This window comes from Nyctereutes procyonoides, unplaced genomic scaffold (assembly GCF_905146905.1).
Source record: "Nyctereutes procyonoides isolate TBG_1078 unplaced genomic scaffold, NYPRO_anot_genome, whole genome shotgun sequence".
NCBI lineage: Eukaryota > Metazoa > Chordata > Mammalia > Carnivora > Canidae > Nyctereutes > Nyctereutes procyonoides.
The window spans coordinates 4,523,880-4,545,822 of record NW_026575119.1 but is presented as its reverse complement, the minus strand read 5'-3'; the positions used below and the strand labels follow the sequence as shown (position 1 = coordinate 4,545,822).

Below are 21,943 nucleotides of genomic sequence, written 5' to 3'. Positions count from 1 at the left end.
AATTTTGTAACTCTGTGGGAGAGAGGACTGTCTCTGATTCTTTCTTTTGTGGTGCGTTTTTCCTTCTAGTCTGTCTGTTCAGTGCAGAGTGGCCAAAAACAAGTTGTACTTGATAGAAGCGCAGAGTTTTCTCACTGTGTCACTTCAGCAGTTCTCTCTTTAAATCTGAGACCGAATTTTGGTAGGTTTTCAGGGTGATTTGAAAGTTATCTCTTCTGGGGTGACAACACGGGTTTCCTTAAATTTCATTCCTTGAGGACCTGGGTCAGGTACTCAACCGACTTCCAGTGCCTTTTTCCTTCACCGAGTTCACACATTCGCTTCCTAGGGGCCGGGTGGCGGCCCGGACCCCCAGCAGGCGGAGGGCACCCGGGAAGGGGAGTCACAAGAGATCCCTCCCGCCTCCCCCCCCTTAGCCCCCACCGCCACTGCACTTTGGGTCCCGGGCGTCGGCCGCCCGAGGGGCGGGACTGGCCACGGCGGGGCAGGCGCGCGCCGACCGCGAGGGCAGGGCGTGTGCTCCCGCCAGGCCCCTGGGCAGGCGCGGGGGGACGGGGCCCTGGTGTCGCCGGCCGCGAGTGAGGGGCGGCGGGGAGAGGCGGGCACCGCAAACGCCCTCGCCTTCTCGGGAGCTGTCGGGCTCCCCTCGCTTTCACTCGCTGTTTTGCGTTTTCTAGATTAAAAACTTTTTTAAGGGAGCCCCTGGGTGCACAGTGGTTTGGCGCCTGCCTTTGGCGCGGGGTGCGATCCTGGAGACCCAGGGATCAAATCCCCGTCGGGCTCCCTGCATGAGCTTGCTTCTCCCTCTCCTGTGTCTCTGCCCCCCCCCCCCCCCTCTGTGTGTGACAATCATAAATAAACAAAACAAAACAAAAACTTTTTAAAGTAACTCTATATCCAATGCCTGGGCTTAAACTCAGGTGCTGACATTTCGAGTCACAACACCTCTTGTGGACTGAGCCAGCAGTGCCACCGAAAGTTGTTAAATATACCTGTGAATTTCTTTCATACAGAAACTCAGAAATACAGGAGATTTGATTGTTTTAGGCCTTTTCTTCTCTCTTGTGAATATGGAATATTGCGTCCTGCTTGATAATCATACATGACTTTGGAGACTTTAAACCTTTAATTTGGATGATCATGATTATTAATATTTTAATACTAGATTCTTTCTCCAGCCTTTAAGTACCATCCTATATGTGTAGATAGGAAATTAAAGCTATTAGTATGCTATTCACAGTGGAATAAAAAACCATGTGAATTTTAAAATGGGGTTTTAAATTTTTCTCATAAAGTGCCTTAAAATTCTGTAATCCCTAAAATATTTCTCTTCTACAACTTAAATCTTAGCTTTTAAGATTCATTTTTAAAAAGGAATATTGTGGCAGCCTGGGTGGCTCAGTTTAGCGCCGTGTTCAGCCCAGGACCTGATCCTGGAGACCTGGGATTGAGTTTCCCATGTCAGGCTCCATGCATGGAGCTTGCTTCTCCCTCTGCCTGTGTCTCTGCCTCTCTCTCTTACTCTGTGTCTCTCATGAATAAGTAAACAAAATCTTTAAAATTAAAATGATAAAATAAAAAGGAATATTCTCACAAATCTTCAATTGGTGTTTTGCAATTAAATCTTTCTATTTATCTTAAAAATGCTATTCGCTACAGAAATGAATACATACCCACATACATATGCATTTTTCTAAGGATTTATTTATTTCAGAAGTGGGGGGAGAGGGGCAGAGAGAAGGAGAGAAGCAGAATCCCTGCTGAGCACGGAGTCTGATGTAAAGCTCAATGTCACAATCCTGACATCATGACCTGACCCGAAATCAAGAGTTGGATGCTTAGCCGACTGAGCCATCCAGGTGGTCATTACTTGCCTATATTAATAAAAGTATATTTTCTTTTTTTTAATAAATTAATTTTTATTGGTGTTCAATTTACCAACATACAGAATAACACCCAGTGCTCATCCCATCAAGTGTCCCCCTCAGTGCCTGTCACCCATTCACCCACACCCCCCGCCCTCCTCCCCTTCCACCACCCCTAGTTCATTTCCCAGAGTTAGGAGTCTTTATGTTCTGTCTCCCTTTCTGATATTTCCCACACATTTCTTCTCCCTTCCCTTATATTCCCTTTCACTATTATTCATATTCCCCAAATGAATGAGAACATACACTGTTTGTCCTTCTCCGATTGACTTACTTCACTCAGCATGATACCCTCCAGTTCCATCCACGTTGAAGCAAATGGTGGGTATTTGTCGTTTCTAATGGCTGAGTAATATTCCATTGTATACATAAACCACATCTTCTTTATCCGTTCATCTTTCGATGGACACCGAGGCTCCTTCCACAGTTTGGCTATTGTGGGCATGGCTGCTAGAAACATCGGGGTGCAGGTGTCCCGGCGTTTCATTGCATCTGAATCTTTGGGGTAAATCCCCAACAGTGCAATTGCTGGGTCGTAGGGCAGGTCTATTTTTAACTCTTTGAGGAACCTCCACACAGTTTTCCAGAGTGGCTGCACCAGTTCACATTCCCACCAACAGTGTAAGAGGATTCCCTTTTCTCCGCATCCTCTCCAACATTTGTTGTTTCCTGCCTTGTTAATTTTCCCCATTCTCACTGGTGTGAGGTGGTATCTCATTGTGGTTTTGATTTGTATTTCCCTGATGGCAAGTGATGCAGAGCATTTTCTCATGTGCATGTTGGCCATGTCTATGTCTTCCTCTGTGAGATTTCTCTTCATGTCTTTTTCCCATTTCATGATTGGATTGTTTGTTTCTTTGGTGTTGAGTTTAATAAGTTCTTTATAGATTTTGGAAACTAGCCCTTTATCTGATATGTTATTTGCAAATATCTTCTCCCATTCTGTAAGTTGTCTTTGAGTTTTATTGACTGTTTATTTTGCTGTGCAGAAGCTTTTTATCTTGATGAAGTCCCAATAGTTCATTTTTGCTTTTGTTTCTTTTGCTTTCGTGGATGTATCTTGCAAGAAGTTACTGTGGCCGAGTTCAAAAAGGGTGTTGCCTGTGTTCTCCTCTAGGATTTTGATGGAATCTTGTCTCACATTTAGATCTTTCATCCATTTTGAGTTTATGTTTGTGGATGGTGCAACAGAGTGGTCTAGTTTCATTCTTCTGCATGTGGATGTCCAATTTTCCCAGCACCATTTATTGAAGAGACTGTCTTTCTTCCAGTGGATCGTCTTTCCTCCTTTATCGAATATTAGTTGACCATAAAGTTCAGGGTCCACTTCTGGGTTCTCTATTCTGTTCCATTGATCTATGTGTCTGTTTTTGTGCCAGTACCACACTGTCTTGATGACCACAGCTTTGTAGTACAACCTGAAATCTGGCATTGTGATGCCCCCAGAATGGTTTTCTTTTTTAAAATTCCCCTGGCTATTCGGGGTCTTTTCTGATTCCACACAAATCTTTAAATAATTTGTTCTAAGTCTCTGAAGAAAGTCCATGGTATTTTGATAGGGATTGCATTAAACGTGTAAATTGCCCTGGGTAACATTGACATTTTCACAATATTAATTCTGCCAATCCATGAGCATGGAATATTTTTCCATCTCTTTGTGTCTTCCTCAATATCCTTCAGAAGTGTTCTATAGTTTTTAGGGTATAGATCCTTTACCTCTTTGGTTAGGTTTATTCCTAAGTATCTTATGCTTTTGGGTGCAATTGTCAATGGGATTGACTCCTTAATTTCTCTTTCTTCAGTCTCATTGTTAGTGTATAGGAATGCCATTGATTTCTGGGCATTGATTTTGTATCCTGCCACGCTGCCAAATTGCTGTATGAGTTCTACCAATCTTGGGGTGGAGGCTTTGGGTTTTCTACGTAGAGTATCATGTCATCGGCGAAGATGGAGAGTTTGACTTCTTCTTTGACAATTTGAATGCCTTTAATGTCTTTTTGTTGTCTGATTGCTGAGGCTAGGACTTCCAATACTATGTTGAATAGCAGTGGTGAGAGTGGACATCCCTGTCTGGTTCCTGATCTTAGGGGAAAGGCTCCCAGTGCTTCCCCATTGAGAATGATATTTGCTGTGGGCTTTTCGTAGATGGCTTTTAAGATGTCGAGGAAAGTTCCCTCTATCCCTACACTCTGAAGAGTTTTGATCAGGAATGGATGCTGTATTTTGTCAAATGCTTTCTCTGCATCTAATGAGAGGATCATATGGTTCTTGGTTTTTCTCTTGCTGATATGATGAATCACATTGATTGTTTTACGAGTGTTGAACCAGCCTTGTGTCCCGGGGATAAATCCTACTTGGTCATGGTGAATAATTTTCTTAATGTGTTGTTGAATCCTATTGGCTAGTATCTTGTTGAGAATTTTTGCATCCATGTTCATCAGGGATATTGGTCTGTAATTCTCCTTTTTGGTGGGGTCTTTGTCTGGTTTTGGAATTAAGGTGATGCTGGCCTCATAGAATGAATTTGGAAGTACTCCATCTCTTTCTATCTTTCCAAACAGCTTTAATAGAATAGGTATGATTTCTTCTTTAAACGTTTGATAGAATTCCCCTGGGAAGCCATCTGGCCCTGGACTCTTGTGTCTTGGGAGGTTTTTGATGACTTCTTCAATTTCCTCCCTGGTTATTGGCCTGTTCAGGTTTTCTATTTCTTCCTGCTCCAGTTTTGGTAGTTTGTGGCTTTCCAGGAATGCGTCCATTTCTTCTAGATTGCCTAATTTATTGGCGTAGAGTTGTTCATAATATGTTTTTAAAATCGTTTGTATTTCCTTGGTGTTGGTAGTGATCTCTCCTTTCTCATTCATGATTTTATTAATTTGAGTCTTCTCTCTCTTCTTTTTAATAAGGTTGGCTAATGGTTTCTCTATCTTATTACTTCTTTCAAAGAACCAACTCCTGGTTCTATTGATCTGTTCCACAGTTCTTCTGGTCTCAATTTCGTTGAGTTCTGCTCGAATTTTAATTAACTCTCTTCTTCTGCTGGGCGTCGGGTCGATTTGCTGTTTTTTCTCTAGCTCCTTTATGTGTAAGGTTAGCTTTTGTATTTGAGTTCTTTCCAGTTTCTGAATGGATGCTTGTTTTGCAATGTATTTCCCCCTCAGGACTGCTTTTGCTGCATCCCAAAGATTTTGAACAGTTGTATCTTCATTCTCATTAGTTTCCATGAATCTTTTTAATTCTTCCTTAATTTCCTGGTTGACCCTTTTATCTTTTAGCAGGATGGTCCTTAACCTCCACGTGTTTGAGGTCCTTCCAAACTTCTTCTTGTGATTGAGTTCTAATTTCAAGGCGTATGGTCTGAGAATATGCAGGGGACGATCCCAATCTTTTGGTATCGGTTCAGACCCGATTTGTGACCCAGTATGTGTTCTATTCTGGAGAAAGTTCCATGTGCACTTGAGAAGAATGTGTATTCAGTTGAGTTTGGATGTAAAGTTCTGTAGATATCTGTGAAATCTATCTGGTCCAGTGTATCATTTAAAGCTCTCGTTTCTTTGGAGATGTTGTGCTTAGAAGACCTATCGAGGGTAGAAAGAGCTAGATTGAAGTCACCAAGTATAAGTGTATTATTATCTAAGTATTTCTTCACTTTGGTTAATAATTCGTTTAAGTATTTGGCAGCTCCCACATTCGGGGCATATGTATTGAGGATTGTTAAGTCCTCTTGCTGGATAGATCCTTTAAGTATGATATAGTGTCCCTCTTCGTCTCTCACTACAGTCTTCGGGTAAATTTTAGTTTATCTGATATAAGGATGGCTACCCCTGCTTTCTTTTGAGAACCATTTGAATGGTAAATGGTTCTCCAACCTTTTATTTTCAGGTTGTAGGTGTCCTTCTGTCTAAAATTAGTCTCTTGTAGACAGCAAATAGATGGGTCCTGCTTTTTTATCCAGTCTGAAACCCTGCGCCTTTTGATGGGGTCATTAAGCCCGTTCACGTTCAGAGTTACTATTGACAGATATGAGTTTAGTGTCATCATGATATCTATTTAGTCCTTGTTTTTGTGGATTGTTCCACTGAACTTCTTCTTAAAGGGGAATTTTAAGAGTCCCCCTTAAAATTTCTTGCAGAGCTGGTTTGGAGGTCACATATTCTTTCAGTTCCTGCCTGTTTTGGAAGCTCTTTATCTCCCTTCCGTTTTGAATGAGAGCCTTGCTGGATAAAGTATTCTTGGTTGCATGTTCTTCTCATTTAGGACCCTGAATATATCCTGCCAGCCCTTTCTGGCCTGCCAGGTCTCTGTGGAGAGGTCTGCTGTTACCCTAATATTCCTCCCCATGAAAGTCAGGGACTTCTTGTCTCTTGCTGCTTTAAGGATCTTCTCTTTATCTTTGGAATTTGCAAGCTTCACTATTAGATGTCGAGGTGTTGAACGGTTTTTACTGATTTTAGGGGGGGATCTCTCTATTTCCTGGATCTGAATGCCTGTTTCCCTTCCCAGATTGGGAAAGTTTTCAGCTAGGATTTGTTCAAATACATATTCTGGCCCTCTGTCCCTTTCGGCGCCCTCGGGAACCCCAATTAAACGTAGGTTTTTCTTCCTTAGGCTGTCATTTATTTCCCTTAATCTGTCTTCATGGTCCTTTAATTGTCTGTCTCTTTTTTCCTCAGTTTCCCTCTTTGCCATTAACTTGTCTTCTATGTCACTCACTCGTTCTTCCACCTCGTTAACCCTCGTCGTTAGGACTTCTAGTTTGGATTGCATCTCATTCAATTGATTTTTAATTTCTGCCTGATTGGATCTAAATTCTGCAGTCATGAAGTCTCGTGAGTCCTTAATGCTTTTTTCTAGAGCCACCAGTAGCTGTATAATAGTGCTTCTGAATTGGCTTTCTGACATTGAATTGTAATCCAGATTTTGTAACTCTGTGGGAGAGAGGGCTGTTTCTGGTTCTTTCTTTTGAGGTGAGGTTTTCCTTCTAGTCATTTTGCTCAGTGCAGAGTGGCCAAAAACAAGTTGTATTGGAACACGGTGGAGTATCTTCTGATTCTGTAGACTTTAAGTCCCCTGTCTTCCCCTGGTACTGGTCCGTCCAGCTGGTCTTCTGGGGGAGGGGCCTGCTGTGCTGATTTTCAGGTGTTAGCACTTGGGGGAGCTGCTCCGCCCTGCCTGCTGCAGGGCTCAGCGGGGGTTGTTTACCCCGTGAGGCCCCAGGAGGAACAGCCGCAGTTGCTATGGCAACTCTGGAAGCCTGGATTCAGCCTCCGCAGGAACTTTGGGGCTCTCCGTCTGCAGGGCCTGGAGGCTCCGGGGCGGGGCCGCTGATCTGCTCAGCTCGGGGCAGGAGCGTCCTCGCTGTCCTGGGCCCTCCCGGCCTCTGCCTGTCCCGGGGGAGGCCGGATCCTGGGCTGTGTCCCGGCGCCCTGTGCTCCGGGGCCTGCGCTGTGGGATTCGCGCTCCCGCCCCGCAGCCCCCTCCGCGGAGCCGCCGCCCGAGCCCCTCCGAGCTGCTCCGGTCCCGCCGTGCGCGCTGCAGCCCTTAGGGAGCTCGGCGCACTCTCCCGGGGCGCAGGTGTCTGTTAGTGTCCCAGGGAGCCCGAGGGCATCCCCGCCCTCCTGGGTCCTCCTCCACCTCCCTGCGAGCCCCTTTCCGCCCGGGAAGGTTGGTGCAGCTCCTGCTCCTCCGGGACGGGGCTCTCCTGTCCTGGGGACACTCGCCCCGGCCTCAGCCCGGCTCCTCGCGGGGCCCCTCCCCCTCGGAGGCCTTTTGTTTCTTTATTTCTTTTCCCCGTCTTCCTACCTTGATAGAAGCGTGAACTCTTCTCACTGTAGCATTCCAGCTGGTCTCTCTTTACATCTCAGGCCGAATTCGTAGATTTTCAGGATATTTTGAAGGTTATCTAGGTAATTTGGTGGGGACAGGTGATTTGGGGACCCTGCTCTTCTGCCATCTTGCCCTCCTCTGTCCATCTTGCCCCTCCTCTGTTGTATTTGTCTTTCTGAGGAGTGAGAGAGTAAGTGAATTAATGTGATGTTTTCTGAAACTTTTTTTTTTTTTTTTTTTGGTGGTGTTCTTATAGGAAGGAACAATGAAGCCGGCAAGTGGTAAAAAGGACAATGGTGTTGATATTATTGAAAGTGCTCCACAAGAGCAAGCAGTTAATGACAATTTGACTTCTGCTGATAGAGCACACAAAAATAATACGAGTGGTAAGTTAGTGAACCTCTATGAGTTGTTTTTCTATGCTTACAGGCTAGTATAAAACAATATGAAAGTATGTAGATCCAAATTTTGTTATCCATTTCATTTCACGAAGTTATTTTTCTTTTGCTTTCTTTCTATATATCGCTACTACTGTGAACTTTTTCTTCCTGAAAATGCTTCATCCCTCTGAAAATCTTATCTCCTATTACTTTTATTTTTTTTTAATTTATTTATGATAGTCACAGAGAGAGAGAGAGAGAGAGAGAGGCAGAGACACAGGCAGAGGGAGAAGCAGGCTCCATGCACCGGGAGCCCAACATGGGATTCGATCCTGGATCTCCAGGATCGCGCCCTGGGCCAAAGGCAGGCGCCAAACCGCTGCGCCACCCAGGGATCCCTATTACTTTTATTTTATTGAAATATTTGTGAATGTGGATAAGCTTGTATATGTGTTTAGAATTCATAGTAATACATGTTCTCATTAATGTATTTTTGACTATATTTTACAGATAGGATGTCAGCTTTAGGAGAAGAAGATAGTTCACCTTGGGATTCTGAGGTACTGTCTTTTATTATTTTAAAATATAAGCAATGAGTGATATTGTAACAAAAAGCGATGCTTAGACTTTATGCTCTCATGTCTGTTTTTGCCCATAAAAACAAATTCCTTATACATTTTACCTGTAATTGATAATTATGTACTAAATATGTTAATAGAGTTCTGCTAATTTGCAAGCTTAACTTAGTGAAAGGTGTGTGGTAGTGTGGCAGAAAACTGAGCTTAGAAGTGTTAAGGAATCAGGATGCCTGGGTGGCTCAGTGGTTGAGCATCTGCTTTCTGCTCCGGGCACGGTCCCAGGGTCCAGGGATTGAGTCCCACATTGGGGTCCCTGTGGGGAGCCTGCTTCTACCTCTGCCTGTGTCTCTGCCCCTCTGTCTCTCTCTCTCTCTCTGTGTTTCTCATGAATAAATAAAATCTTTAAAAAAATTGTGTTAAGGAATCTTTTTTTTTTCTATATTTCATCCATTTACTCATGAGAGACATATACACAGAGAGGCAGAGACACAGGCAGATCACGCCTGGAGCTGAAGGCAGATGCTCAATCACTGAGCCACCCATATATCCCGAGTTAGTTATCTAAAAAGCTAAAGAATAACTCTAGGTCAATCTATGGTGAAATGTATGATTCTGTGGTGTGTATAGATGTGGAAAACTTCTAATGTGATCTAGACAGAGTTTGGATTATAGTTTTTTAGAAGTATAAATCATATGCATTATGTTTATATATTAAATTTATTAACATGTGTATCTTATATATTATAATTTCCATATTCTATTTGTTATATATAAAGCATATATAGTTTGTGTATTATGCATAATGTATATTATATCATAATTTATATATTAACTATATATTTAAAGATTTATTAAAAGATTTTATGTATTTATTTATTGAGAGAGTGAGTGGGAGGGAGAAGGAGACAGAATCTGAAGCAGACTCCATTCTGAGCCCAGAGCCCATCACAGGGCTTAATTCCATGACCATGAGATCATGACCTGAGCTGATACCAAGGATTGGATGCTCAACCAACGGAGACATCCAGGCCGCCTAAAAGTATTATATTTGGATTGTCAGGTAGATCTACAAGGAGCATTGGGAGTATAATAACAATGTGGTTTAGTGGTACTCTATTCATTTATTTTTGTAAAGATTTATTTATTTATTTATTTATTTATTTATTTATTTATTTATTTATTTATGAGAGCGAGCGCATGCATGAGTGGGGGAAGGGGCAAAGGGAGAGGAAGAAGCAGGCTCCCCACTGAGCAGGGAGGCTGATGACTTGGGGCTTGATCTCAGAACTGACTCAGCCATCAAGGCCCCCATGATTTAGTGGTACTTTAAAAGGTAAAAACATTTTGTATAGTTAAAATAGCATGCATTGAGTACCTTTGTGGCAGCCCTACTTATAGTAACATAAGTATAAAGTAATGATGACTTATTCTAAGGTGACAACTATGGAAGCAGGTAAAAAGGGCCCATGTCTTAGTAGAGGCAGCTGCTCTACAATGCTGTGAGCACTGTAATTGAAGTCAAAAGATGTGCTGACATCCTGATTCTGTCACTCACTTGCTGTGGGATCTCAGAAAAACTTGCTTAACCATTTTTTGTTTGAATGTCAGTGACCTCATTCATAAAAATGATATTAATATGTACCTCTCAGGTATGTGTCATGACCAAATGTGGTAACAAAGGTGAAAGCACTTTGGTAAGGTGTAAGGAATGCTCTAGAAATACGAGACAAAAATGATCACAGCAGTATTTTAGTGATTTACTAAATATAGAGGGCATGGTTTTTAAATGTGAAGATTTCTGAAGGACAGTAAAATGGCAAGTGTTAAGAAAAGAATGGGAAAGTTAGAGTAGACAGGTGGATTTCTAATTTGGGGTATGTTAAGTTTCAGTAGCCTGTGATTAGAGACATTGTGTAGGTGTACAGTTGGCCCTTGAGCAAGATGGGCTTGAACTGCGTGATTAGAGACATTGTGTAGGTGTACAGTTGGCCCTTGAGCAAGATGGGCTTGAACTGCGTGTCGATTTACAGATGCTTTTCGATACAGTATTTTCTTAATGTAGCTTCCCTTCCTTATGATTTTCTTAATAACCTTTTCTTTAGTTTATATTTTAAGGATATAGTGTATAGTACATATAATATACAAAGTTTGTTCATTGCCTTTACGTCATTGGTAAGGTCAACCTCAGGTTATAATTTACTTGACCTTCCATGCTCAGTTTACCGTCAGTGGCCAAATGAGGGTTAAGATCTAGCTTAGATCTAGAGAGCATATATGTGAGTCTTTTATTGAAATATTTTGGTTTTTCTTACACGTTTCCTATTTTTAAGTCTAATTGCTCTTAAAGTAGGAAATTCAATAAGAGATGAGTAGCTAAGTTTTGGGGGAATCAAAAGTCATTTGTGGATATTTGACTGTGTGGCCATCAACACCCTCAGCCCTTGCATTCTTCAGGGGCTGATAGTATAGTGATTTGGTACTTAGACCTTCTCAGTGAGATGAGGATGATAATTATGTTTTAGAGAGAGAGAGAGAGAGAGAGAGAGAGAGCACGCACGTTGTGAACAGGTGGAGAGGAGCAGAGGGAGAGAGAATCCCAACTTTGCTTCATGCTCAACACAGAGCCCATTGTGGGGTTTGATCTCAAGACCCTGAGACCATGACCTGAGTTGAAATCAAGATTTGGACTGAGCCACCCAGGCACCCCCTCAGTGAGATGATTTTCAATGTTTCGACCTTAAATACATTTCTGTTACTGAATACTAACTATGACCAGGCTGTACAGGTTGTAGTGGTAGGAGCAGAAAAATAAGGAAACTGATCCATTATAAATCACTGTAAGTGTTTTCATGTAAAAAGAAAAAATGGAAATGTTAGTTTAGGGAATATTGGAGGCGTTTGTAGTTAGGATGGGGAGGAGAATGGGAGTGGAATTTTGGTAGTGAGAAAAGATCTCTCTGAGTGTGGCCAGAGCTGCCAAGTGAAGGGTGGGAAGGACCAGTCGCAAGAATGTCTTGGAGAAGGACATTCTGGACAGAGAGACCATGGAGCACATCTGTTCATTTTACTCTAATATCTTAGAATGACCAGGAAGCAGGAAGACTCACCCCATTGTTATAATCATTGTTATTTTTGTGTGTAGAAAAGAAGCTGAGCGTACTAAAACAAATGCCTGGTACCTTTTAGGTGATTAATCAATAATCATGCTCTTTTTGCATGAGTGAGTAAGATGAAAGAAGTTTATTCAGTAAAGATACAGAGAACGCTCTTAGAAGTGAGAGGGGTCCCGACAGGGTTGCCCTCAATAAATGTAAAAGAATTCTTATAAATAAAAGATTCTTTTATTTATAAAAAATAAATTCTTATCAATAAAAGAAAAGAATTCTTCCCTTCTGAAAGCTTACTATACTTTTTTGAAGCATTTCATACCTGTATCTAAAATATTTTGCTATTATTTAAACATAATTTCAAGAAAAGTTTTTCTTCCTGCTTTGCCATTTCATTCAACCATTTTTTTCCTACCAATAAAAATTCCAAGCTTTTGTTTATCTAAGTGAAGGAGCAGCTACCACAGTGTTCTGTTTATACTCAACATGGTGTACTCCAAGGTTTCTTATCATGCCAAGTATCTTATGTTAAGACTAAAAAACTTTCTGCCATTAGGAACAGGTTAAATTTATAGCAAATATAGTTATTAAAGAATTTGTTTCAATACATAGTTTTACTGTCCTTTTATCCTGGTGGAAAATACAAAGTAGAGTCAGGTGTTTTGTTATTTCCTTGATGAAATGTACGTATAAGTCAGTCTTCTTGTCTGTGAAAATATTTACTCTGGCCTTCCATGTTCAGTTTAGAGTTAATGACCAAATGAAGATAAAAAGATGCACTTAATTGAGAGAGCATAGATGAGGTTTTTAAATGTGTTGGTTTTCAATACATGCTTCTCTTATTTGTATGTCTGATTGTGATTAAAGTAGAACATTCGAATATTTTCTTAGAAAAGGATTTGGAAATCTTTATGCAACTCACTATTGATGTTGATTTTAACAGAGTATTTCTGCAAGATTTCCAAAGAAATCTGTTGATTGTTTACCTGGAGCTGCAGATCAACAAGGGCAAAGTATATTCAATGAACAAGTAGAAGGTAAGAATTGTATTTTATAAAAAGTCATTTGACAGAATGTTGATTTAAAACAGAAATTCTCACGTATCCTAATTTCCAAAGAAAATCACCTATTAAATGCTTAGAGAGAAAGATGTGAAAAGGAGGTAAGTTCTATATTTTATCAGGTGTCAGCTGCAGATTAGATTGAGAGTACCGCTAAAGGAGCTAAATTACTGGTTCCATTTCCAGGTATTCCAAGACCTAAGGAACGCCTGGAAATAGTTGGAAAAGAGCAAAGAGGGAATGATGAGAATGGCTGAGAGTACAGGGAGTAAATGGAGGAAAATTAAGCAGCGCTTTATAGTGGAAGGTGGTAAAATAAAAGAATTCTTTTAAAAGGAAGAGCAGGGGATCCCTGGGTAGCTCAGTGGTTTGGTGCCTACCTTCAGCCCAGGGCATGATCCTGGAGTTCCGGGATCAAGTCCCACATCAGGTTCCCTGCATGGAGCCTGCTTCTCCCTCTGCCTGTGTCTCTGCGTCTCTCTGTCTCTCTCTCTCTCTGTCTCTCTCTGTGTCTCTCATGAATAAATAAATAAAATCTTAAAAAATAAAAGGAGCAAATTTCTTGAAATGTGGGGATAATATCAGGTGAGCTTCCAGTACCAAAACTTGTCGGAGTAGTATACCAAAATTTTCCCACTCTTAACAGTTTTTCTCACTGTTGGGAAGACATTATGGATTGACCTAGCTGATTATGCAGAGCTATGTCCTAGTCAGCTATAAATGTATATATGTTAGGGGTGCCTGGGTGGCTCAGTCAATTGAAGGTCTTCTTTTGGCTTGGGCCATGATCCCCGGGACCTGGGATGGAGCCGTGCTGAGCTGGGAGCCTGCTTTTCCCTCTCCCTTTGTCTGCTGCTCTGCCTGCTTGTGCACGCTCTCTCTGTGTCAAATAAATGAAAACATCTTTTAAATAAATAAATATGTGTACCTCAATGTCATATAAAATGGTGTTACTTTGTAAGTATCATTTCGTGCAAAAAAAGAGAATTGGAAGGAAAAAGAGAGCAGGCTCAATTAGGGGGAGATCAAGGAAGCTTTAGCCCTGATAAAAATTCCGTTAGAACATTTATGACTTTTAATACGTCTTCACTTTCAGAATTGATAGTGATGAACTTGAGGCTTGATCATAGAAGGTTAAGGTAAAGGAATACGGCAACAGGGTTCAGTATGACCCAGGATTTCTCAAATTATAGTTAATCGCCCGAGACCTTGTTAAAAATGCACACTGTGAACAGCAGGTCTGGAATTCTGCATTTTGACCTCTCAGGTGATGCCAGTGGCAGTGGTCCTTGGGTCATGTGCTCAGTAGCATGGGTATAGACTTCTCTGTAGAGAAATCTGGAAGAGCTGTTAGATAGTTCAAGACATAGCAGGGCCAAGAAAAAGCATTATTTTGTTTTTATTTCTGAACATGTTTATAACCAGAGGGGAGCAAGGAGATACAGAAATAGAAGGTATAGATGTATGATACTATTGCTAAACAAAGAGGAAAGAAGTGGTGGAGAAAATCCATAAAAAGGTTGTAAAAGCAAAAAAAAAAAAAATCAAGACCATAGATCACAAATTAGTTTTTAAAAAGATTTATTTATTTATGTTAGAGAGAGAGTGAGCGAGCAGGGAGGGGGGCAAAGGGAGAGGAAGAGAGAGTCCTTAAGCAGACTCCCTGCCGAGTGAGGAACCCACCATGGGACTTAATCCCAGGACCCCGAATTCATGACCTGAGCTGAAATCAAGAGCTAAGACCTCCCACTGACTGGGCCACCCAGGTGCCCCCAGAAATTACTTTTGAAGACAGGGGATAGTGAAGGGAAAGAGGGAAAAATGAAAAACGTCTTAGCTAGGAAATTTTGGAGTTGCTGAGGAAACTCTAGAGAATTCACTTTTTTTTTTTTTTTTTTTTTTTTTATGACAGACCTAGAGAGAGGCAGAGACACAGGCAGAGAGAGAAGCAGGCTCCACGCAGGGATCCCGGCATGGGACCAGATCCTGGGTCTCCAGCATCACACCCTGGGCTGATGGTGGCACCAATCCTTTGTCCCCTGGGGCTGCCCGAGAACTCACTTTTTAGATAGCTTGAGTTTATTTGTACTGACACAGATTAGATCACAGCTGCTCCACAAAGAATACTGAGAGCAAATGGAGTGCTGGACTTGGGATAAAACATAGCCACCATTCATCTTCCTCAAATCTGTTGGACCTCAAAGATACATGTTGCTTTGATATTCGTTATTCAAATGAGATTAATTTGAATATGGAAGCATGGGTGTCTATTTTTCAGATAGCTCATTTTGGGGGATGATAGCTGTTTCAGACAAACCGTTTCAAGACTGACATAGTCTACCAAATCAAACTAATTTTGGAAACAAAAGAAATCATAGGGTCCATTCCTTAAATGCTAAAATTGTTACTATCAATAAATAAGACACTGATTTTGAAATACAAAAGATTTTTAGTATCTAAAAATTTGGTGGCAATTAAATTGATTTTTTTCATTTTGGTAGTCATAGTTCCATATTGAAAGCTTATTATACATTATTTCTTAGATGTGTTTTATATACCTTCTTGCATGTGTGGGTCAAGAAACTTTAACATGGCTAAACTAGAGGATACAAGAAATGTAGGCATACTAGTGGCCCACATGGGTATAGACAAAAGTGAATACTTTTATTGACTATTATCCTACAAGTATATCCAGGCTGATCAATTCATAACACTGTTTTCAGTGAAAAATAAATTACGCATTCAGTAAATTATGCATTCATCATAACTGCGTACTGCCTAAATTACGGGACAAATTGAAGAACATGGCAAATACTTGTAGTAGAATGGTATCGATGATTCTGCTGTACTGCAATCAGGATGTGCTGTTGCATTCTACCATCAGCTTTCACATTTATCCTCTCAGAGTCATCATTTGTTCCTCTGATTAAAGATTGCTTTTCTCCCCCATCAATCAGCATGTTCACGTTGGTATATGTGCAACATTTAATGATTTCTGTTTTAGTTATTTCATTTGAAACATCATCTTACTTTTGGAATCCTAACTGCATGTTAATGTTGAACATATATTTCTATTATTTTCTAGTATTTATAATGGGTTCCTATTTCTGTCTTGTCGCTGTCTTAATCCACCTTTCTGTTTGGAGAATCAAGACCAAAACCTAATGTAATCACTTTGAAAGCCAAGCCTGAGGATTCAGCTTAATCCTAACTGCATGAATGTATAGTTGGCTTTCATATTTATGTATAATTAACTACATGTCCCTTTTGTGTTTTAGATTCCCCTGGAAAAGATCTTCACTGGGAGGTAAAGCTTTTGTATTTTTATTTTGAGTTTTTAACTACAGATTGTATGAAATGTACATGGTCTTAATCATATTGTTTCAATACCCATCCAGTCGACCGCTAAAGTGAAAGATTCTGTTCCTAATGAAGGAGTAGCAACGAGTGATAAGCAAACATCCATGTCAGGTAAGTTTTACAGTACAAATATACCTGTGGAAAGATGTACACTAAAATATTGAAATGCCCATCGTCGTCTTATACCAAATTCTTCTTTGTGTGTATGTGAGGCAAATTTAATTGAAGGATTTGACATAAATAAGGTAGTTTTATTTCATTGCTGACATCTATGTTTGAACAAAAGATATTTACAAGCATAAGAAAAAGAGATTTTAAAAATATAAGCTTTAGTTCAAGTTTCTACTATTAAGTTTTGAAATCCTAATGTTCCAGGTTTGGAATTCCTTTACTTCTAAGGGATTCCCAGAAGTTAATTATTAGACTCTAAGATTTTTCCGGTGTTCACCATACTTATTTGAATTCTGACTTTTACCTAGAGTAAAGCTTCCCTTGCTAAACATGTTAGTTGTGTTTTAACTTCATTTCATCTTTATATTGTTATATTGATCATTTTAAGCCAAACACTTGTTCTGATTGTGTGTGTGTGTATGGTGACTTTGATGATTAGAAATGTGGGAAAGAATTAGTTGTATCTTAATATTTGGTAGACACAATCTTTTAAAAAAGTAATTCTGAACTTTTTCGGCCTAGGGTCCTTTTCTACTATTTAAAAATTATTGAGAATTCCAAAGGACGTCTGCTTAAGTGGGTTATATCTGTTGATATTTACAATCTTAGAAATTAAAACAAACATTTAAAACACAAAGATAAAAAAAAACACAAGGATACACAATCTCATGTTGCTAGCCATTAGAGCTGTGATCCACTAATCATGTGAGTTGTGATGCTATCACACATTTTATCTTTCGAAAACTTTATTGTACACTTAATAAGAGAATGAGAGTGAAAATGTCAAATAACATTTAGTACGATTGTGAAGATAGTTTTCACCTCTTGGATTTTGTGAATCGATGGATCTTGGACCTCTGGGGATTCTCAGATGACATGGGAGAACTGATTTAAACCATGTACAGGGTTCATGGATACAAAATGATAAAGGGGCCCTTGTGATGCAATGGGCATTACAGTTCCATTTCTGCATTTCTTGCTTCTTTCTTTCCCTTGACTTAAGAGGTTTAAATCAGACCAATCTTGTTTATAAAGGGACAATAGTTTTGTTAATATATTCATTTTCTGTTTCATGGCGCTGTAGTTTTGGATCTCAGTGTGGACTGAGACTTAACTTTGTTTTTACACGGAAAGGATTATATTACCCAAGTCTTTCATTTCTCATATAAATATGTATTTGTCCAAAAATTAAATTCTGAGGATGTTGGTGCATTGAGGAAAGACCCATCTCATTATTATTAAGGTAGTACCATTCAGTATAAGTTTTTAAAACCTCACGTCTTTAGAACACAAAATGCATTAAACATAAAATAAATGATTAGACATCAGTTTTGTTACTAAAAACATTCAGACCTTGAAGACTCGTAATTATCAATGAACAGAGCTTTTATGGAGTATAGAATATGTAATAGAGCTTGGTGAGTGAATTAAACTATATAATACTCGAGAATGAAAAAGAGAAAATGAGAGAGAGTTAAATACATCTGTGTGAATGCCAAGTATAGGACATGTAAAATATAATTAGCTATGAATGAGTAGTAAGTAGTGTGTCTGGGAGAAGAGCAGGACTTGTGGCTGTTTCTCTAAGAAAAGAATTTGTACAAATTCGTTAAGTTCGTATTGTTTACATTCTAATAAAGGAAACTTTGTTTTCAGATTCTTCTGATTGGGATTCTAGTTTGTCCCTCAGTAATGAGACTTGTCAAAGAACTGGGGATTTGAAAGTTGATAATAAATGCCCATTTGTATCACAACCAATGATCAAAAATGACTCAGCATCCACAGAATTTGGACAGACGACCTTAGTAGATAAAGAAAATATTAGTATTGGAGCTGTGTTTCAATTAGAGAATTCTATGCTCCATGGCCTGTGTGAATCACTGCTACCAGAAAATAGAGAGAAAAAAAAAAAAAAAAAAAAAAAAAAAAAAAAAAAAAAAGAATCCTAGAGAGTTCAGTGTCCTCATGATTTCACCATAGTTCTGATTTTTCAAAAATATTTTGTGGTAAAATTTGTGGTAACTCCTTTCATACAACCTACCACCAAACAGCATCTTTTAGCAAGACATTTTTGCATTCTTCCTCTAACCAAAGCCACATATAAATAAAGAAAGAGAATTAGGAGAAAATAATTTCTTTTAGGCTCGTATTCATCATTCACTTGAGAGTGGGTAGCAGGATTAGATTTAGAATTTGGGGACCAGTTGGGAAAACTAGGTAGAGATGTAAAGATTGTTAACTCACTACATAGTTTCTTAGCTTTATTTTTATAGCTCTAAATTCATAAGTATTGGATACTATATTTACTGTAACAAAAAAAGCACCTTCCCAAACAGAATGTTAAAATATTTCCTGTATTCTCTATGACTTTATTTTGGAGTTGACTTTCCCAGCAGTAATGGTAATCATTGAGAATTTACTACATAGTACCCTCTTCTCAGCTATGTAGGCATAGTCCATCTCCTTGTTTGATTATTTTTATTTTACTTTTTTAGAGAGTGTCAGAAAGTAAGGAGGGAGGGATGGGCAGAAGGAGAAAGAATCCCAAGCAGGCTCCACACTCAGCATGGAGCCCAATGCGGGACTCAGTCTCACAACCCTGAGATCATGACCCGACTGAAATCAAGAGTTGGATACTTAACTGGCTGAACAACCCAGGTGCTGTTTTATTATTTTAAATGAGTAAAGAGTTCCCAAGGAGTATTGGTTTTAAGTATCGAATATCATTTAAAAATAATATATGGAAAGTCAGTTGTAATTCTACTAAGATTTTCAGTTGATTAACCACATCTAACGTGTGTTCTACTTAATGTATCAGTTACTCCAGTGTCCTTTATCAGTCATATGATCACGTGTGTACTAACATATCGTATAATATTTTTTCACTCCTGTAGTTTTATGTTATTTTCTTCTTCTTTAATGAGAATTAACTCATTTTCTAAAGATTTTCAGTTATCTCCAGGAGTAGTGAGTATACACTGTAAATCCAGATTTATTGATCTATACAAGTGACTTGTTTGCTGTTACTTCTTCATGAGCTTGGTAGATCCAAGAAGCAAGACTTTAAAAAGAAAACACCTGTAGGCTCCTGTACCACAGGAAAATGTGAAACAAAAAAATTACAAAGTACATGCAAGCAACATAAAACAGTTCATGTAAATTATATCTCTTTTCCCTTGATGCCAGGATTGTTGTTGATTCACTTAGTACATATTTATTCTGTACTGAGCCCTGATAATTTTATATTCTGAATATTTCTGGAACCATTCTGTCAGTTCAGGTGTGTATCATCTTTGTTTTGCATTACTACCTTCTAATTCATCTCCTGTCTTTGATCACAGTGCCCCTCACACTCATCCCTCCCCACAGTATTTAGAGTGATCTGTCTCAAATACACATACGACCGTGAACCACTGTTGAAAACATATTTATGTCCAGGCATCTTAAAATTAGAAAGCTTTCATAATCTTGACTTGACTTCTTGACTTCTGCCTAAGTCTTCATCTTTAGCCCTTTATACCGTCTGCCCTTATCTCTGGTATCCTGAACTGCTAGTGATGTCTTCCTCTTTGATCCCTCTATTTTAGACAAATATTTACCCTGTTGTGTGCTTCTCTCCCTTGTCTTACTACAGCCTTGCATGCTCTCCCCATTTTCTGCCCTCTAATCCCTTTGAATCTGTCTGACGTCACTGTTGCAGTCTCAGTTTAGGCATTATGTCTAGGAAAGCTATTCCTGACACCTTATATCCACATGCTTCTTTAAACCCGGTCCCGTATCTATCACTTAGTGGGAACTCCGTAAGTAAGCACTAAGTAACATAAAGACTGTTTACACAAAGATGATTTAAGAGATTGTCCCCCTACAGGGATGCCTGGGCGGTTCATTCTGTTGAGTGTCCAGCTCTTGATTTCAGTTCATGTCATATCTCAGACTTGTGAGATGGAGCCCCAGGTGGGGCTCAGCACTGGGGGTAGAGCCCGCTCAAGATTTTCTCTCTCCCTCTGCTCCTCCCCCCCCGCCCCGGATTGTCAAGATTGTCCCCTACAGTGTAGGAGCAAAAGAACTAGATATATAAAGAAGTAGTTTACAGTTCAGGTGGTGAAGGTACACTAGAAAACCTGTAAGGTATTAAGGTAACCCCAAAGAAAGAGATACATCTTTATCTGGGAAAGGATAGCTATAATCAAGGATGACTTTACACAGCAGTCTGAGTCCTAAAGGATGCAAGGAAATTTGTCAAGTAGTAGAGGAAAATAATTTCAGAAACGTTTACTCATCGGGGACATACACCCATAGGGAGGATATACACTGATAAGGACATGAAAAGTACTAATAATTTTGGAAATGATGAATAACGTTGTGGTTGAAGCTTAGGGTGTTGTTTAAGAGGTACTGTTACAAAATAGAGAATAATCTCTTGTGATTTTATATGTTTCTACTGTATTTTAAACTTTTGTTTCTTATTGTTTTGTTCATGGATATTAAGTCGATGAATTTGTGAATGAATCTTGGAGATGTTTGTGTGCCTTTAACCTGGTGACATTGAGTATTTCTCAAATGGTTTGTTGAAATTTTAGATAATTAAAAGTATTTCTTAAATATTCAGCTAAAGATGAATTTAAACTCTTAAGTGATAAATGATATTTTCTATTTTTATAGAGGTAATAGCTTTTATCTAACCATTCTAAGTAGTCCATTTTAACTATATATATAGATTTGTCATCAGAACCAGACTTAGAAGTGGCATCAGAGCAAGAGCAAGAGCAAGAAAGGCCTGATGAAAGTGAAAATAACCACCCCCAGGTATGTAAAATTTTAAATTTAAATTTCTGATTTTGTATTGTTTTCCCTGCTTTTCTAATATTACACGGTTCAAGTGAAATTATCTTTGAGTGGCTATATTGAAGTCAATAGAGTATAATTTAATATTTAGTTTTTATAAAATTTTACGAGTTACAAAACTCCAAAATGTTGTAATTTTTAGTAACTAAGTTAAGCTAAACTTCACCCTTGGAATTTAGGCAAAAAAAAATTTCTTTTGAGGCAAAAATAATTCTAAATATTCTTTGCTTCTTCCATTTTTGTAACTTCTTTACATGATAAAGAAGGTAGCATCAAATATTGAGTCATGTCTAAGCAGTTGAAATTATGAGCAGTATAACAATGATGACTACTGACTTAGACTCATGTACAGGGAGTGATTATTCTCAGTGGTTCAAAGTGCCTAGTTCTCTATTTCCAGTTACATATGCCAAGATTAGAGATTTATTCTGCTTTGTGATCTCTGTGTAGTTGACTTCAGAGAATGGGGTCATGAAATCACTACGATCGCCTGTTGTCGAAACGCACCTTCCAGGATGGGAGCTTTGTAATTGGATTATAAACAATAACTCTTTCCGTTATTTCATTTCAGCACAGGAAATCCATATTATTAATATTTTTCTTATCCACTGTCAGTGGACATTACAATATATTAGAGGTGGATACAAGCAGATAATCTATAGCAATGTCTAACACTATCATAGTATATAA

At 39.2% G+C, this 21,943-nt stretch overlaps 1 protein-coding gene across 1 annotated transcript in view; it reads left to right on the top strand.

Moving 5' to 3' along the window:
- LOC129515569 (ankyrin repeat domain-containing protein 26-like) overlaps positions 1 to 21,943 on the top strand; it is a 129,333-nt gene that overhangs the window by 56,977 nt on the left and 50,413 nt on the right. Inside the window, exons 16-21 of the mRNA XM_055334492.1 lie at positions 8,008 to 8,137; positions 8,642 to 8,691; positions 12,760 to 12,853; positions 16,156 to 16,184; positions 16,276 to 16,348; positions 21,126 to 21,214. Coding sequence (XP_055190467.1) covers positions 8,008 to 8,137; positions 8,642 to 8,691; positions 12,760 to 12,853; positions 16,156 to 16,184; positions 16,276 to 16,348; positions 21,126 to 21,214 — 465 coding nt within the window. The remainder of the gene's footprint in view (positions 1 to 8,007; positions 8,138 to 8,641; positions 8,692 to 12,759; positions 12,854 to 16,155; positions 16,185 to 16,275; positions 16,349 to 21,125; positions 21,215 to 21,943) is intronic.